This window comes from Chelonoidis abingdonii, chromosome 3 (genome assembly GCF_003597395.2).
Source record: "Chelonoidis abingdonii isolate Lonesome George chromosome 3, CheloAbing_2.0, whole genome shotgun sequence".
In the NCBI taxonomy this organism is placed as follows: Eukaryota; Metazoa; Chordata; order Testudines; family Testudinidae; genus Chelonoidis; species Chelonoidis abingdonii.
The window spans coordinates 49348730-49367629 of NC_133771.1; the positions used below are offsets into that span (position 1 = coordinate 49348730).

Sequence of the window (18900 nt, forward strand, 5' to 3'; positions counted from 1 at the left end):
GCTGGAATTTACACCTTTGTGCTCCAAGGCAGTCAGACCCTAAATGACAGCTGAATTCTTCTGAAAATCCATCTTCAGTTGTGGGTGTTGAGCACTTGAAATTCTTCACCTGCGCTCTTTTGAAAATCGATGAAAAGGTACTGTGTCATAATCTGTCACATGCATTGTAAGATTTCCTTGTAGGTTCCCTATTCCAGCACTGACCACACCGACTTAGTCTGAGAAACCCGACAGTTTACAAGTTTGCAGCTGCAGACCCACCATTGCACTGCGCCTTCAAAGTACCTGAGGTGTACTTTAATCATTAAGTCTGTCGTGTCTTACAGCTTAATTATGCATGCATAGACCTGAGATTTATTTTTCCCTTATGGGTCAGTCTTTATCATCCTTATTTTAATCCATTTGTTATGTGAAACAGAGCACAAACATTTTTCCACTAAATGTTCTCTCTCATTTATAGCGATAGAAGGTAAGTTTGTCCTAAATTTTGCAACTACTTTATAGAAAAATATAGTCACATTCCATCTGCATTATGATACTACGACCAAACTAGTGTGCTACAGCAGTGATAACACCACGGTTCTAGAGCTGCATGTGGCTCTTTGGCCCCAGTTCTTCTGAAGTCCACCCCTCGGATTAAAGCTCATCTTACTCTGCAGGGGTCTCAATGCTATCGCAGGTGTGTCTCTCACACTGTCTGACATGCTGGGCAAGGCATCGCAGGATATGCTAAGCAAACATAACAAGGCTGCTTTGTTTCCTCTAAAAGGGTGGGATGGTAGCAGGGGGTCAGAAGAAGGGCAGATGACAGTGAATGGACTTATAGAGAACTACAAATTACTTGAAATGTTTCTTTTTGTTGTTGCATTGCCATGGGTATGTCATAGTATTGAATAAATGCTCAATTGAAGAAGGTAATGATGCAAACATGGCAATGGAATGCCTGAATGCTGTGACACAACTACAGAAGAACCTCAGAGTTATGAACACCAGAGTTACAAACTGACAGGTCAAGCACACATCTCATTTGGAACTGGAAGTACGCAATCAGGCAGCAGCAGAGACAAAAGAAGAAAGAAGCAAATATAGTACAGTACTGTCTTAAACGCAAACTATTAAAAAAATAAAGGGAAATTTTAAAAAAAGATTTGAGAAAGTAAGGAAACTGTGCTTGTTTCATTTAAATTAAGATGGTTAAAAGCAGCATTTTTCTTCTGCAAAGCAAAGTTTCAGAGCTGTACTAAGTCAATGTTCAACTGAAAACTTTTGAAAGAACAACCATAACATTTTGTTCTGCTACGAACATTTCAAAGTTACAAACAATAACCATTCCAAAGGTGTTATTAAATGGTTCTTTCAGGTTGAGTTTCTAGGTGAGATTTGTACGTATAGTATGTTAAACGATGAACGCTGAAAAAATGGTACTGCTTGTATCAGGATTTCACAATGGCATTTTATTTCCATTATGCAGGGCAGAGTAAATTATGAGTTTTGAATTACCTTTGGCCAAGTCAGAATTCATCATTTTGATACCATCAAATTAATATTCCCGATGTACCTTATTTCCTGTTTTGTTTGATCAGAAAAGGACGACTTGTTAATGTGATGAATAATAAAGAATTCTTTTTTTAACACTCTGTAAAGCATCCTCTTTGGCAGAACTAGAGTAGCAGAATGGACCCACAGAATGCAAACATAATGGGCAATTTTATATTTTATTTCTACACAGAACTCCCAGGGAACAAGGGTAGAAGTTGACTCAAATAGCTTCAATATTGAGAGTTGAAGTGATATCTGGGATAATTCCATAGACTTCTGTTGCGTTACACCTGGGAGCATTTTGGACCAGTTAGTTACAAGAATTAATCTCCAATCTAACATTCATATCAGGATTCTTCTTTCAAATCTTTGAGGTGCCCTCTTCCCATGCCTTGCTCTTTTATTACTGACCAAAAATATCCCCCCTAATCCCACACTAGTGCCTCCTTACCCGCTAGTCTACAGGTGCTGATTTTTTTCCCAGTGGGAGCTCCATCTCTGCTCTTACCCAAGGCACCACCCCCCCACTTCACCTCTTTTCCTGAGGCCCTGCCCTCACCCTGCCTCTTCCCACCCCTGCTCCACCCTCTCCCCTGAGACCTCCTGACTGACTGCCACTCACTGCTCTCCGCCCTGCCCCAAGTTGATTTATGACCCCGCTGAACAGCTGTGACTGGTGGGTACTGAGCACCCCCTATTTTGTTTTCTGTGGATGCCTGAGCCCCAGAGCACCCCTGGAGTCAGCACCTAGGCTCTAACCCATGTGTTCTTGGTGCCTTTGACCCTCTGCAAGACCTAAGTATTTGCAGCACTGTTAAATTACGATTACATTCATCCCTCTTCAACATCTCTGCCCAAATAACACGTCAGGTATTTGCCTGTTGCTATTCCCCTGAGCAAGAGGTTGGCTCCTTCCTCATACATAGCTCATGGAGTTACCATACCTTCTGGCTTCCCCAACATAGGAGAAGTCTGAGGTGGTCTGGGTGTGGTAGGAGAGGAGGGATCACGATTGGAGAGCAATGTGTCCTCATGATGTTGTCTGGTGGAGCAGCCCTTTGGAAATATTATCCACTAGTGCAAATTAGAGCAGCCCTGAAGCTGTCTAAATTGTGCCAGAGGCTGGTGTGGTCCTGACTATTCCCTACAATAAGCGTGGGGGAGAAAGTTGGTAGAAACCCACATAAACACCCGGGTCACATGCCCCTGGGGATCCAGCCCGCAATTTTATAAAGGTGTCTGCTGAGATAAGACAAATATTCAGAGTGAATGCCATAAAAGATAGTCAGAATATTTATAAATTACTTATAACCTTAGGACCCTCCGTTATCACCAATCCTCTTACAGTCAGTTTCCACAAAGTTTTGAAACTATGCCATATATACTTTCAGCTTCACTGTAGCCAATTCTGTTTGTTGGCATTGGAAAAAATTTCCAATCACATTTTTGTGTTTGTAAGATTAACTTCACGCAAAAATTGGAGAATTTGCAGCTCCGCTTTTCTCTCATCATCAGGTAGCTAGATGTGAGACCACAAAGATTTACATCTATGAAATGTTAGTTCCAATTCTAAAAAATCACCCAATTATTTTCTAAGCAAACTTTAGAAACACACGCATATATTCAACAACTTATTTCTTGCAGCTGCATGCAAATTATACCATTAACTCAGTCCTTTAGTGCAGTTTAAAATAAGTTGGTCCAACATGTTAGCTGCAGAAAATACAAAAGCACAAGGCCAGATCCTTAGCTGGTATAAATAGACTTTAGAGGAGCTGCACCTATTTAAACAAGCTGAGGATCTGGGCCATATTGTATGTATTACACGTAAAATGTAAAAGGTACAGGGCCTGACTGAGCCTGTAGGCCTCACTCAGACAAAACTTCCACAGAAATCCGCATAGGTTCATACTCCCAGTGAGTTTGGCTACAAGACTGATCTCTAAGGTTTGTGTTAACAATGAGGCAGATGGCTACAACAATGTACGGATTAGTTTTGCTCTGGCACTTGCGTTTGAACAGTGCAGTCACATTCTTTTTAAACAGACCTTTAGTTGCTCAAGCATAACAAATGTAAGGCAATATCGTTAACGAACAACCTTTGTTCAGGTACAGATTTCTGGAGGCAAACTTTTTATTGCTCAAAGAACAAAAACAGCTGTTTAGTACCTTCTGTGATCTTAGAATGGCAGCATCAATCTCCTCCACCTTCTGAGTTAGCGTGTCGCTCACTAATCTGTACCGCTCATTGTCCTCAGTCACTATTTTGTCTAACCCCTCTCTTGCCCTCCATGGCACCAGTTCCAGCAAGGCACTGCTGACTTCATTGAGGGTGTCCAATAAGCCTTTGTTGTTCTTTGCTTCTTTTTTCAACTCCTGAAAAAGGCCATTTAAAGTAAACATGCCAGCATAAGAGCCAAACACACACAGCTTCCACATATTTTTATTCTTCTAAGAAGCAAGACCTGGAACATTTTACAGGTGAACAAAAGGGATAAATTGGCACACTTATTTTCAGCTCAGTTACATTAGCCTTTGTTATTGTTAAGTTGTTTGACAGAAAGGCAGGTGATTCTTGAAGAGAAGTTTCTACAGAATAGAACTGAAATATATTCCTCCAATCAGCATGGTAGACTGTCATTCTCTGGAATTCAATACAGTTGTCAGTCTTTAATCACGCAAACAAAGAGAAGGAAGTGGACACATATTTTTTGCACTCTGCAACCATCTTTCTATGGAACAAATTCACCAGCAAGAAAAATCAAGTGTGAAATAAAGCAAAATATTATCTAAATTCAAGTGAATTTTTAAACAAATATTTGAATTAAAGTCAATCAATCAAAATCATTACAAGTGCAGTGAGAAACGACCTTTTTATTCCCACATGCAACCATATTTTAATTTTCTGTCATTTTTTAATCTGGTTTCCAAAATAAATGTATTAATTTAGCAATTTAGTAACCTATTTCATGTAATGGTGTTATTAGTGTTCTACTAACACTATACAGTTTCTTTCCAAATAATAGTTGTTAACTAGCCTGAAATTAATACTGTATCTTAAATACAGGCTCTTTTCCTACTTTAAGGTGTTTTGTTTTTTTTGTCTGTGACACAACTAAAGAACAAAAATAACTTTGTTTGACAATTAAGTTTTCCCAGGGATTGGTAGCTTACTGAACTAGAACAAAATGTAGCTTTTCTCCTGTTGCACTAATAATAAACCTCAGCCAAATCTCATCAGTGACTGCTAGAAAGAGATTGTGATTCTTTACTGTTTTATTCCTAGTCAGAGAGCTGGTTTGGTGCCAAATTATGATCATTTGCAAGACATCCTCCAGCCAAATAGAAGCTAACCTACTTAACTAGTTCAAATCTTTACATGAAAAATAACAAAGCAATATATACAGTTTACAGCTTTCAGAACATACTTTTTGTCTTTCTTGTACTGCGCTTAATTCTTCTCCCTTGGGGATCTGAGCATCATATGAAAGCAATTCCACTTCCACTTTGTCAAGCCATATGCAGAGTTCCTCATGAGTGGACTGCAGTTGACCTGCAAGCTGCAGAGATTGCTCTAAAGTCTTGGATACATCAGAACTCAATTTAGTAATATCTTTGTACCTTGCTTTAATGCCTTCCAATTTATCTTGAATTATTACAACTTCATCACCTAAAATTTCAAAGGGATATTTCACATTAATGCAAAAAAAAAATCAAAACAAAACAAAAAACATCAATAATAATTAATATATTTTTAGTTTCTTATGTGCAGATTGACCCAAACAAGAACCAGGGACAGATCAGAGACTGGTGTGAATTGTCCAGTGAAGCCAACGGAGCTATGGCAATTTAACACCAACTCTGGATCAACTCTGGATCTTTTTTCTCTTATCAGTCCAAACTCTGGACAAGTGGAGATCTGGACCCAAGCTTTGAGGATTGGGCCCATCTCTGGTCTTAGTCTTTGGAGATATAAAAATTGGTGGTTCTTCTCTTTCTCTTTAAAAGACAAATATTAAAATTTACATACTTTTTACCCAAACACAGACTATATAAAAACCTCCTTAAATTTACATTCATTTTTATACAGGTTGACACAGGTTATGAAATGTATCAATAAAAGTGCAAGAATGGTGCTGCAAAATACCAAATGGTATTTACGTTACTAATTTACAATTTAATTATTAATTATAATTAATTGATAACTAGACTGTATGGGTCAAAGAAAATGTGAATTATTCTTTGAACCATTCAGTCTAATTATCAATCATTAGACACACACACACCACCCAAAGGTCAAAATGCAAACAGAGACTCCTGTAACAGACCCAGAGGCGGCTCTAGACATTTCGCCGTCCCAAGTATGGCAGCATGCCGCGGGGGGCGCTCTGCCGGTCCCGCGGCTCCAGTGGACCTCCCGCAGGTGTGCCTGCGGAGGTCCGCTGGTCCCGCGGCTTCGGTGGACCTCCCACAGGTGTGCCTGCCGACAGTCCGCTGGTCCCACCGAAGGCTCCACCGCAGGACCAGCAGACCCTCTATAGGCATGCTGCCAAAGGCTGCCCGCTTGCCGACCTCCCGGCGACCAGTAGAGCGCCCCCCGCAGCATGCCGCCCCAAGTACGCACTTGGCCTGTTGGGGCATGGAGCTGCCCCTGAACAGACCTATTGTAATATATTTAGATTTTACCCCATAACTTAACTTCTAACTGGGCAACTGAGGAGGGTTTTCCTTCCTGTCTTTGAGAGTTCAAATACTTGGAGCACTGGAACATTTAGACAGATGTTCCTCTGCAGACCAGACATGTTGTGTGCAATTGGAATGCAACCTTTCCCATAGTACTAGCTCTGATCTGGAGGATGCAGCCTCTCTAACAGTAAAAAGTAGCCCACTACCTTCATTTCTGGGCTTCTATAGAGAAAAGGCTACGTCTATGCCAAATAGTCCTACATCATGAGTAATGTCCATAACTTGCTAGTAGGAACAAAATGGAGTTTCACTAAAATAATTTTCCATCAACCAAAAGAAAAAAAAAGCAAGGGCTAAATTCTCTGTGTGGCTAAATGGGTGCATCTCCATTGTCTTCAATGTTCACTTACACGAGCAGAGAATTTGGCCCAAAGACATAACATACAATGACTTCAATAGTTATTAGAATAAACAATTAAATGAAGTGAATAAATCTAGCCAGTGACTAAAGGCTAATATTTACAAGCTTCAGCTTATTCTTCCCATAATCACTTACAAGTATGAGGAAAAGGCTGCTGAATCATTAATTTCCTAAAAGCTCTCACCTGTTGTTTGCTTGAGAAGCTCTAAGCCATTTTGTATAGCCTGATCAACATTTTGTTTTCTGAGTAGAATCTCTTCCTGAAGCACCTACGAGAAGATGCCACTTTTGTAAGCATTGAGGTTACAGATCAAGTCATTTTTAGTTTAAATAGTTGTATCACCTTTCAAATCAAATATATTAATGAGAAATAAATAAATGGCGGACATAAAATATAAAGCAAAAAATAAATAAAATAAATAAATGGATTTAACAGAAAAGAAATAAAAATACCAGCAGGTCAGCGTGTTGTTTCATGAGTGAATCTGTCCTGTAATCTTGGACTGACAATTTGCTCAGTTTGTCATGTACTTCATTCAGCCAGTTCATCACTTCAACTTCATCTTCCCCGAAAATCTGAGCATTGCAATAGGCTTGCTGGAGCAGCTCAGACCAGCTGTTACTCTTCTCTTGAATCTCAATATATCGGGCTTGGGAAGAATCTAGCTTTTCCTGCACCATATCTTTATCCTCTCTGGAGCTCATAGTCTTAAGAGACTGACCAATGCTAATAGCCATATGTAAACTTTTATTGCGAGTAAGGATGTCATCTTCTAATGCCTAAATTAAGTTTTTAAAATAATGGAGAAAGACAGAAAATAAAAATGGACAAACACAAAAGCAAATCAAATGAAACTACAGAATAACAGAAATAATGGGTTTATTGTCAATTATAAATAAAAATGTATCAAATTTGAACTAATGGGTAAAAAAAACCCAGAGATCCCAGTTCTATTGTATTTCACAAACTCACACAAAAAAAATTCCCCATATGAATGACTCAAATGTCTGGTTTATATCTTACTTTATGCTGAGCAATCTGCTGCTGCAGTTTAGAAGTTTGTGTTCCAATGGGTTCAGAATTTGCAAGCCTTTTCTCAGTGGTGGTCAGCCACTCAACCAGGGGTTCTAAAGTTTCATGGAATTGCTGTGCTACCACTAAGATACCTTCCAACTGACGATTCCTGTAAACATGCCAAGATAAAGGTCATTTCTGCGATGAAGTGCATGTGAGAGATTCAATAAAACTCTTCAGCCCCTAATCACTAAAAAACATTCTACACATTACTGTAGAAGCCAGCCACAAGCTGAAACAGATACACGTCCGCAGTACAGAAAGAAAAACAATGTAAACCAACAACCATATAAAAGTACAGTTAATAAGAAAGACTCCAAAAATCATATTGGCTGAACAAGAGATTCTAATACTTGGTATCTTTTGTTAATAAAATAAATTATACTGCATTCATATGCACTTGATTAAGAATAACCTAAGTCTCCATTAAGCTGAGCACTTAAATACAGGGGCTCATTTTTATTCAGGAAACTACTTAAACTTCTGCTTAACTTTAAGCACATGCTTAAATCCTATTGTCTTCGATGAGACTTACACATATCCTTCAAGTTAGGTACATATTGAAGTACTTTGCTGAATCAGGACATATTATCTTGCTCACTCCAACCTATAAAATAAAGTCTTTAAACATCTTTTCAGTGATGTGGTATGAACTGTACAGCCCCAATCCTGCACTCCTGGTTCAGGTTTAAAACTCTCATTTTTGTCAGTGCCAGATTTACCTTAATATAAGGATACAGATTTGCCCCCTAAAGTAAGGTGGCAATATTTACAACATCTCTAAGATTTCCAACATTTTTAATGGGATTCTGTTCTGTTGTTCTTTTATTCCACCCTTACAAAAATATTTTTCTCTGTCCTAGTCGCCTAAAAATTTCATCCAAGGCCAATTATTTTAGTGGTTTCTATTTTTAAGACTTTAGAAAAATCCATCCTGTGTTAAACATTAAGGGAATAATTATGAATAATGGTTTTTCCCTTCCAAGAAAAAGAAGTGTGTCTTTTGTCATTTTAGTTTTCAGAAGCGTAATCAAAGAATTATGGAGACGAACCTGTATTTAAACAGATGGACTGGGCAGACTTGTAATTTGCTTTGAAAATAAATTTCACCAGACTCGTATGATAATATTAAATTAAATGAGATTAACGTTTACTTCAGTTAATGAGTCATGGATCCTCGTATTTTTTTTTTAAACACAGTATGGTATAATAGCCTATTAACTGAATCTACTAATTTCTTTAAGTAATCCAGTTATTAATTATTTATTATTATTATGGGTGTACAAATGAGGGCTTAAATAACAATAGGGATAGATGGGGGCAGCTAGAAAGATTAGGAAGCGTCAGAGGAGTCCAAACAAACTTAATGCCTGAATCTCAGTCACAGTAATACAGTATACAGATAAAAGCATTTCACTGTTTGGCATTGTAATGCATAACATTACATATTTACACTCTTTTCAGTCTTCCCTAACCACCTTCCTTGTCTCTGTCTCCTCATTCAGTTTTGTGCCTTCATCCATGCTATCTCTCATGCTTACAGCACCTTCTCTTCGTCCTCTCAAGCACCAAGTGATCTCTTTTCAAATCTTCGCTCTGAAAGCACACTTCTTCAGCAAAGCTCTTCAAACACTGCTCTCTCCAAAGACACTTGCAACTATTCATGTTAACTTGTCTTCCAGGGTGTTATGTGTATCTGAATATTGTAATGATATTAGAATTCGTCTGTAAGTTGTTCGGGGAAGGAACTGTCTCATCTTATTTTGTCTGCACAGCTTTGAATATGATGGTGGCACTATTTTTTTTACTTTATTGGGAGTTGAGGGAGCCCAGCCCCTTGCACAAGGAGCTCATCAACTCACAGGATCAGGACCAATAATCCATTTCTTCAGATAATCCTGATTTGAAAATGAGAAATGCAATATTCTCCCTCTGCAGCCACATTTCATGATCTTAAGAGTTCTAAGGAACCATTCTTTACTGAGAGCTGATTGCATGTTTTGTGCCATGCAGAACAGAGAGAATGTGGTTTCTCCACCAAGGAATTTACATTCTGCCTATACTAATGCAGATGTAGTGCTCCAGATAGTCAGACAATGTATGTGCAGTTGATCTCACTAAAGTATCTCATTTTAGCTTTTCAGGATAGTAAAACTTTTTTTTAATAGCTAATGATCTGTTTAAGCTATTTTCCTTTGCTTTTCTTATTAATCAGCTTTATATATATATTATCATCAGGGCATAATAAATTTGACATAGCAACAAAAAACAGTGCTTATGAAGTCTCAGATTATGAAGTTCCACATGCTGCTTCTAGTCATCTATCCCCTGCTGAACTCATATTTCTCAAAGGAATGAAAGAATTTCAAATACCTTGTTTCAGCTTTACTGAGCAATGCATCCCATCTACTATCCAGGAGACTCAACTGCTTCAAGATCTTCACTTTATCAGCAGGTTCTGCTGACTCTGCAATTTTCTCCCCTTCGCGCTTGCTTACCTCAACGGTAGGTCTGCGGTCATCCAGTAACCTTTGGAGAAGCTGGAGAAAAAGCAATCAAAAATCAAAATGCTAGGAAACAACTGAATCAACCCACAGCAGTGGAAAGGTAAGGAGGCAGATTCATCAAGATCTAGTTAAAAATGTACACTGTGCTTAAAAGAAATATTAGATGCTTGTATTACCATGAAAATGCCAATATTGTAAAAAGAGTTAATTCTGACTTGAGCTAGTTAGTTGTTTCTCTATATATTGAAAGTGGCAGACGTCCGGCAAGTCCTCGCCCCACAAAAGATCTTTTCCTGTACATGAATGTATTGATTGGTTTTTGTGTGACGAAGATGTGTGGCAGCCATCACTGGTGCATACACATATGGGAAAATGTCACATTTAACATCCACTGTATTTCCTAATGAGCTTTTATTATTATAATTTGTGTGACCATTTATAGAAAAACTGCATGTTTGCTGAGGTTCAGTAAAGTGCAGACAACATATATGAGCTTGGAAGGATTAGATGTTTACCTGTAACTGTTGATTTCACCCTACATATGAAAGAGATGAAAACATAATTTCCATTGACAGTAACTGAAATTTACAGACAGGCAAAGTAAGAAAAATGCTGCTTGAGAACTTACTGCAGTTTGATTTAAGGATATTGTTTACTTTGTATATTTTGACAAGTGATGCATTTTGTGTTTTAATGGTTATAAAGCTTTAACTTGTTGAATCTCAATATCTACTGCCATTAATTATTGTCTGCCCCAGCACTGTTTCACACAGCTGTGAACATGTAAATGAAAAAAATAGAAATAAAATGCTTAAAACCCATAAGTTCGTGCAACTAAAAATTTAAATCAGTGACAATTGAAAAAATGCTTTAAAATACACTATTATCTGAAAAATTATGTCAAAAAATGGAATTCAACTGCTCTGATCAGCCACAGTTACATTTTCCATTGATCACACGTCTGGGATGCCTGAAAACTGGGTTCACTGACATCACCCAGTAAATTAGTTTCTCCCCCAGGAGTCTTCCATATTTCTGTCTAAAACTTGATGATCTCTCTACTTTTCCCACCACTCCTTTGTTGGCTGGAGGTACTCCACCTCTCTGTCTCTGCAGTACTACATGCACAATGCTCTACTGCATGCTGCAACTTTAGGCTTTGTAGACTGCCTCTATGTTAAATATGAGAATGACTTTGGGCCATACTGAAGAATTGCATGCAGTCGTTTGGTCCATGAGCTGCATTATGCCCACTTCTTCTCTAGTTATGAAAATTCTAGAAGAGATGATAATCCCTGGAGCCCTCCTTATACCAGCACATACTATTGTCTACACTGGAGATGGTCAATATTGGGGCACCAGCATTCTGGCTGAGGATGCAAAGACAGTGGGATTTAGGTACTTACTAAATGCTGCTCATGTCTAGAGTGGTTAGCTCCACTGTTTTTAACACCGCTTTGCAAATATTAAAATGAAAATTCTATCCCTTCTCATTTTCTACTTCTTCATTAACCAAACATTGATTTTTATCTCCTGCTTTGTGTCTAAAATGCCTTGATTCTTTTTAAACTTGCTAGATTTTGCACTTGCTTCCAAGTACAGATGAAGGAGAATCAGAGCCCAGTTTCTACAATGAAATGTCATACCCATCCACATAATTCCAGAAGACAGAGTATGGAAAGCACAGCTGCATTAAATACTTCAACACATTTGACTGTAATACAGTATACTAGAGCAGATTTTCTGCTTCATTGAAGATTGGGGATTCATTATCATCACTGAAGCAGAGAGAACATCTGAATCTACAGTAATACTTTTTACTTACTTTCTGTTCCTGTATCTGGGCCTTCACAACTTTGAACTCAGCAGATGGGGGCTTCTGATTGGCTACTAGATCTTCTGTATCAATGAGCCAGCTAAGCAGAGATTCAAGGGCATCCTGGAACCTTCCACAGTGGAGAAGAGCTTCTTGCAGCTGAGCAGCTCGTTGAGCAACCTGAAAGAAAGACAGAGAGAGTATTACTCACTTTTCCTTTTCCCCTCTCCTACTTCTGCCAATTAACTAAGGCTTGCAGAATGGCTTTCTTTATTACTGTAGTGTATTTACATTTTTATGCCTCTTCATCACTGTGTAGAAGTTAATTCACATTCATCATTTTAGAATTGCACCACTGTAGTTATGAATTAGGGTACTTATCTCTCAGGCTGTGGTCTTCCATTTAAAGGAATGAGGTTGATTCCCAGTAAACTATATTATCCCAATAATGGAGCAGGAATAATACTCCTGTGTTGTACAGTTATGTTCTATAGTGACACTATGGTGCGATACAATGGTGTGAAACGTGCCTCTAGGAACTGCGTATTTGACTTACAAGGGCTTCCACTTTGCACTCCACATTAGGGACAATGCTCCCTTCATAGTTTAAAAGGCATGGAAGTAGAAAACATATCCATGAACCATGGACATCTGTTGCTCCACTGCATCGATGGTCCTGCGAGGTGGAACCTGTGACAATGAGCACCTTATCCTGCCTCCCACCCCTGCCATATCCCATCCTCACCTGCTGTCCAAGAACCTTTCACGGCATAGGAATGACACAAGGGGAAGTTGCTCCTCTAAGAAGGGGTAACTTGCAATGCTTAAAGCACCATAAACCCTGACGTGCATTAAAGGGAACATGCCACTGACAACACATAGTTGAGCCCTATTGCCGCTTAGTGCACTAATGGAAAATGCTCAGAAACCCTGGTTAATACGAACATGATAGACAAGACTCTCTGATACCATGGTGAATGTGAATACAGAAAAAATCACAGTGGATGAATGAGAGAGAAAGAGAAGTGACTATAACATGGTTGAGAAAAAAACATGTAGCTACCTTTCCCATATATGTGTCTCACCTCCATCCCTCCTCCATACAACTTGAGCTATTAAACTCCTCCCTGCTCTGCATATGCAGAAGGTAGCAAAGAGTCCTGAGGGGACCTTTGCTGGCTAAGAATGCCAGGAATAAGCCTTCAGAAAAGTGGACAGAACTGTAGAAATGACAACCATACTTTGGCAGCTATTGACACAAATTTTTTAAAGAAAATTACAAAGGAAGTTACTGTGTTAAGGTAACAGAATCCATGACCATCAGGAACATATTTTAATGGCCTGTATTTTGAAAGATGACCCAAATAAATAGGGGAAAATACTAAACAAGGCAGGCAAAAATTGATTTTGTGAATATACAAAATAATAACCTTCTTATTGAGAGTCTTCCATCGGGTGTTAACATCTTCAAGGTCATGCTCAAGGTTCTCGGTGCTAGCGTTTTTAGCAGCACTTTGAATAAGGCCTTGGCCTAACCAATTTACCTCCTGTTGTTTAACTTGCAGTGGTTCAATCTCTTCTTTCTGGAATACCTGCAGGTGGAAAACCAAAGGCACATCTGAACTATTGTTTGATAACACGTGGAACATAAGCAACTGTGATGAGGATATTGGGGTAAAATCTTAGTCCTGAAAACTAACATATAGCTATATAGGATTATTAAAATGAAATGATATTTAGTGAAGTAAAGAAAATCCTAAAAACAATCAATGCCATTAAAGTTGAAAAAAATACAAGTTGACAGTACACCACCAACCAAACAACTATAGTCCTGTACCTCTAAAAATCAAATGCTTTATTTTGTTTAGAAGGCGATTTCATGTAAAACTAGGATGTGAGCAATCACCCTGGTGTGACTGCAGCTGGGATACTGGGACAAATTCAGCCCTGGTATAAATAGTGCAGTTTCCACAGTGCAAACGTGCCTGCCTTCATGAGGCATAATTAGGATTGCCAGGTGTCCAGTTTTTGACTGGAACACCCGGACAAAAGGGACCCTGGCAGCTCCAGTCAGCACAGCTGAACAGGCTGCTAAAAGTCTGGTTGGCTGCAGCGGGACAGGCAGGCTCAGTGCCCAGTGGCTCAGCGCAGTTTCTGGGAAGTGGCAGCATGTCCCTCTGGCTCCTAGCTGGAGGGGCGGCCAGCAGGGCTCCACGCGCTGCCCCCAGTGTTGGCTCCATAGCTCCCATTAGCTGGGAATGCTGAAGCCAATGGGAGCTGTGGAGCCGCCGCTAGGTGTGGAGGCAGCGCACAGAGCTCCCCTGGCAGTCACTCCGAGTAGGAGCAGGAGTGACATGCTGCCGCTTCCTGGGAGCCGCGCAGACTTCCTCTGTCCCCAAGAAATGCCAGGGCCACCTGAGGTCAGCACCAACCGGAGCCCACACCCCAAACCTCCTCCCCTGCCCCAACTCCCTGTCCCAGCTTGGAAGCCCCTCAGGCACCCAAACTCCTCTCGTGACTTCTGCAGCGGCTGGTGCACTGACTACTGCTGGGGAAGTCTTGGGCCACCATCCCCTTCCCCTCTGACTCCACACAGAGTGCTGGCTTCGCAGCTCCCATTGGCCGGGAACCACAACCAATGGGAGATTCAGGGGCAGTGCCTGCAGGCGAAGGCAGTGCGCAGGGGCATCAGGAAGCAAACCCTCCCCCTCCCCTCCCCCCCCGCCCCAAGTTTTATTCACTGGTATTTTTAACAAAAGTCATGGACAGGTCATGGGCCGTGAATTTTTGTTTACTGCCCATGACCTGTCCCTGACTTTTACTAAAAATACCCCTGACTAAAATGTAGCCGTAATTATTATATAGGACAGTTCTGCAGATTGCATGGGCTCTAAATAGTTCTCTCAGTTCTATTGTCTATGATTGTATTTAAGCTTTGCAGAACCAGACTATTATCATAGTAATACCAGTGTAAATTCAGGCTAACTCAATTTATTTCAGTTGAATTACTCTGAAGTGACTCCAGTGTCAATGAGTTCAGAAACTGGCCTAAAGCCCCCGAATTAATTACATAGACAAGTGAAAAATAACAGATGAATAAACAATGGTAAAGAATGCTCAACTTTTGACCCTAAATCCTTTTATAGTGGCATTCAGCAACAGTTTTGTTTTAGGTTTAGTGCTTTCAAAGCAACCTTCTTCAGCTTCCTGAAGAGCAGGAAGCTCTTCCAGCATACCAGTTACTCTCCTTTTCTGGCACTCAGAACCCCGTGGTGATTTATGTGTTTTAAAGACACAAATATCACATGGTGGAGCAAATTTCTATGTGCTTGACATGCCACTGTAGAGGCTGCAGAAAATATACAGAGCACCTACAAGAAAGCACTGGGGTTTATGCATACCTAGGGTTGAAATGCAAAAACCGTATTCCCCTCCCCCCCGACTCACACAAGGCAAGCACTAGGCAACTCCAAGACTGCCCCCTCCCTTCAACAGCCACTTATATAGTATCTAGAGATATAACACGTATAGATAAGACTGACAACATTGCACATATCCTCACCTTCCCACGACACAAACCCTCTCTCGTGCACATGCAGGATGCGCTTGCGTGTTGGCGTGCAGACAACTGCTGTATTTTTAACAGTTTTGATCTGTTATCTCTTAAATTGTGAAGTGGGAGCACTGCAGCATCTTTAGCTGGACACAGAAACTTTTAATATTAGATATCCCAGTGTATTGTGGTTAAAATGAAAATCCTTAGACCCATGGCAGATTAAATTATAAAAAAAAACCCGGCAGATTAAGTTATTTTTCTGGCAACTGGTAAATCCATAAAAAATCGGCCAGGTCGGTCCAATACCAAACAGTTGGTAACCCTACACTCACCTTCCAAGACCTTAATCACAATGGCAAGCAAATTACAAACTTTGTACAGCAGTTTGGTGAATATTTACAACTAGCAACAAGCTTGCTGTTCCCTTTTACTGCAAAATAAGGAAAGTAGCAAGCATTTCTTCCTACTTTGGGATAACCACTACATACATACATACATACATACATACATACATACATACATACATATATATATATATATATATATATATATATAAATAAAACAAGGACTTCCTTTATATTCCAAAACTCCTTATCTTTCAAAGGCAATACACTACAACTGATGGCTAAGCCTTTTACCCTAACTTGTCCTTTAAAAACATCTCTTTGTAAACAATGTATAAGCTTAAAATAAATTAAAATGATCTTTGAGGGTAATTTACCAGAACAGTTCAGCAACAAATCCTGAAATACTTCAAACATCAAGCAGAGTGGGCAGAAAAAGATTACAGAGTTGACAAACACCCCTTACTTATTACAAAGCTTTACTCTTTACTTTCTCTCCTCATCCACCACTCAGAAAATGTTATAAGATCTTGAGCTTGTAACACACTATTGTAACTTCAGATCCACTTTTTGGCACGCAGCTTCAGGAAAAAGGGCTTCAGTACATGCAACAAATCTTTAATCTATGTACTTTGGAAACCACAATAATCTGATACCCTTATTTGTACCTTTATGAGTAAGACTGGTCAAGCTGAATAAATCAGGCAGAACTGTCACTGAATGGCATTGCCTTTAACCACAATTTGTGTAAAAACTGAATGGTAACATCAGTGCACAGTGGAAGCATTCCAAATGAAGAGTAACAAACACCATCTGGACAATAATAGCCATGCACCAAACAGCTGGAAGAAATCAGCCCTGTCAGAAGCTGCCCCTCATTCTTTTACTAAAGCGAGCATCTCATCAGTTTCTGACATCTTGTAATGTGCTAGGCAAATTATGCTAGTGACCAAATTTTCTTAGTAAATGAAAAATAAAATTCTAGATGCAATAATACTTTATAATCAGAAACTCTACCAGTCACTTTGATGATAACAAAACAAACAGTTTTTGGCCTTTGCTGCAATGATTCCAAGACCCTTTTGTTTTGAATTACCTTATTAGACAATAGACCATTGCAGACTGTATCCAAGGTTTCTATGTGGGTTCCTGTAGACCAGACATTCCTTTTCATTCTCATTGGGTTAGCCTGTGGACAGTTTATGGTATTATCTAACTCCAGTTCCTGAGCAGAAAATGTTGTTTCCATTGAATCTGTATGTGTTATATTAGATTCCTCTGCATTAGACAAAATCTCATATTCTGCTAAATCTGTGTCGCTAGCATTAACAGCAATACTTGCATAATACATGCCTAAATGCTGAGGTGCATCATCCCCCTCTATCATTGTGACATGTGTTTTCATTTCTTCAACTTCACACTCATTTCCCACTTTTCCTTTGTCTGTGGTAAAACGGTTTTCTCCATGACCTTGGAGATGTTCTGCATCTGATACGATGTCCTCTTTCAAAGAACTCTGCGAGTAACAACATTTGGTCCCCGTCTCCTCATTTTCACATTTCTGAGGACTACTTTGCACTATTTTTCCTGTTTGTGAAACATCATGTAAAGTCCATCTGCAGCTCTCATCAATAGTGGCACTATTACAATCAAGCAATGGGATGTGCTGTTCACTACTGGAAATAGCAGGAAAAAATTGTCTAAATTGACCTACTGCATGGATATATTCTGCAGAAGATATACTTCTGACTTGACTTTGCTCTCCTGCTAATAATGAGTCTTGTTTTTCTTCTCTTTCTGCTGGAGGGCTGCATAGACCAGAGTCATCCTCTTCTGAGGTGAGGGAATTAGTGCCCCATTTGCACTTGCTTGCTTTTGCTATATCTGATCTATCAGCAGTTTCAACAAATGAGCATTCACTTTTATTTGCACCGTCTGCAAAATTGGGTGGAACAAACATTCTCCATGATCTCCTATGTTCTTTCTTTTCTGTGTGAGATTTTGTTTTGGGTAATCCAGCAGTTCGAATTATATCACTATTCAGTTTAAGTGCATCAAATATCATTTTTTCATCTAATTTATTAACTTCGCGACCTCTGAGCTCAAATACACTGGAAGAAGTAAGGGCACCATTGGGGCACAAAGTACTAATATCCAGTGTTCTATGACTATATGGTAAAGTCCGATCTGTGAAATGTCTTGAGGAGAGGCTGCCTTTGGAGCCTGAATCAATCTGTTCATTCAGTCTCACTGTGTCATAGATTGACCTCTGAGGAACGTAACAGTCTTCAATATTTAGATCTTCATCTTCTTCACCCTTCCCTACACAAGGAGGATTCTGACGTAAACAGTCAGGCCTGCTAAGTGGCTTCCCCATTTTGAAAGTATTTACAGCAATGTACTACTATGTCTCTGCTTTCAGGAAGTGTGACATATAATGAAAAACACTATTGAACTGAACAACTACAGACAACTTGCCTTTAGCACATATACAAAATCTACATCATAATTTATGAGGTGGTTAAGGTCATAATCAGTGCAAAAGCAACTATAACTTTACAAGGCTATGATTTATTTAATTTTTATTCCTAAAATATAAAGTGCTTTTGTAGTAAGGAGCAGAAAGGCTGTCAATATAACAACAAAACAAAGTAAAACCCAACAGTGTTTCAAATACGCACAACATTCCACAGAATGTTCCATTTCTTTTTGCAGGTCAAAATTTGTATCTTAAATCTCCAGATTAAGCTTTCCAAATGAATAAGCATTATAATAGGCAGCACGTTATCTTCTGTAGGTGACTGATTAACTGTAATCCATTTAAATGGTTTGCAGAATTCCATCTCCTTTTATAAATGAGACATGGTACAGAAGCTTCAAAAGAAAGATCCCACAGTAGCTGTGTACAGTTTAGATCAAGGCACCAAGAAAAACTTCAGGGAAAATAAGTTAAATC

The 18900-nt window shown here is 39.3% G+C and overlaps 1 protein-coding gene across 8 annotated transcripts in view; it reads right to left on the minus strand.

The window, feature by feature from the left end:
• Positions 1–18900, minus strand: part of DST (dystonin) — a 465365-nt gene that overhangs the window by 82442 nt on the left and 364023 nt on the right. For 7 of the 8 annotated variants that reach the window (XM_032778396.2, XM_075063729.1, XM_032778395.2 and 4 more), the window contains 8 exons: positions 13475–13636; positions 12054–12224; positions 10095–10261; positions 7671–7830; positions 7100–7426; positions 6831–6915; positions 4968–5209; positions 3709–3915 (listed from right to left, as the gene is read on the minus strand). In XM_032778396.2, coding sequence (XP_032634287.1) covers positions 3709–3915; positions 4968–5209; positions 6831–6915; positions 7100–7426; positions 7671–7830; positions 10095–10261; positions 12054–12224; positions 13475–13636 — 1521 coding nt within the window. The remainder of the gene's footprint in view (positions 1–3708; positions 3916–4967; positions 5210–6830; positions 6916–7099; positions 7427–7670; positions 7831–10094; positions 10262–12053; positions 12225–13474; positions 13637–18900) is intronic. The other variant, XM_032778398.2, reaches the window with a different exon arrangement.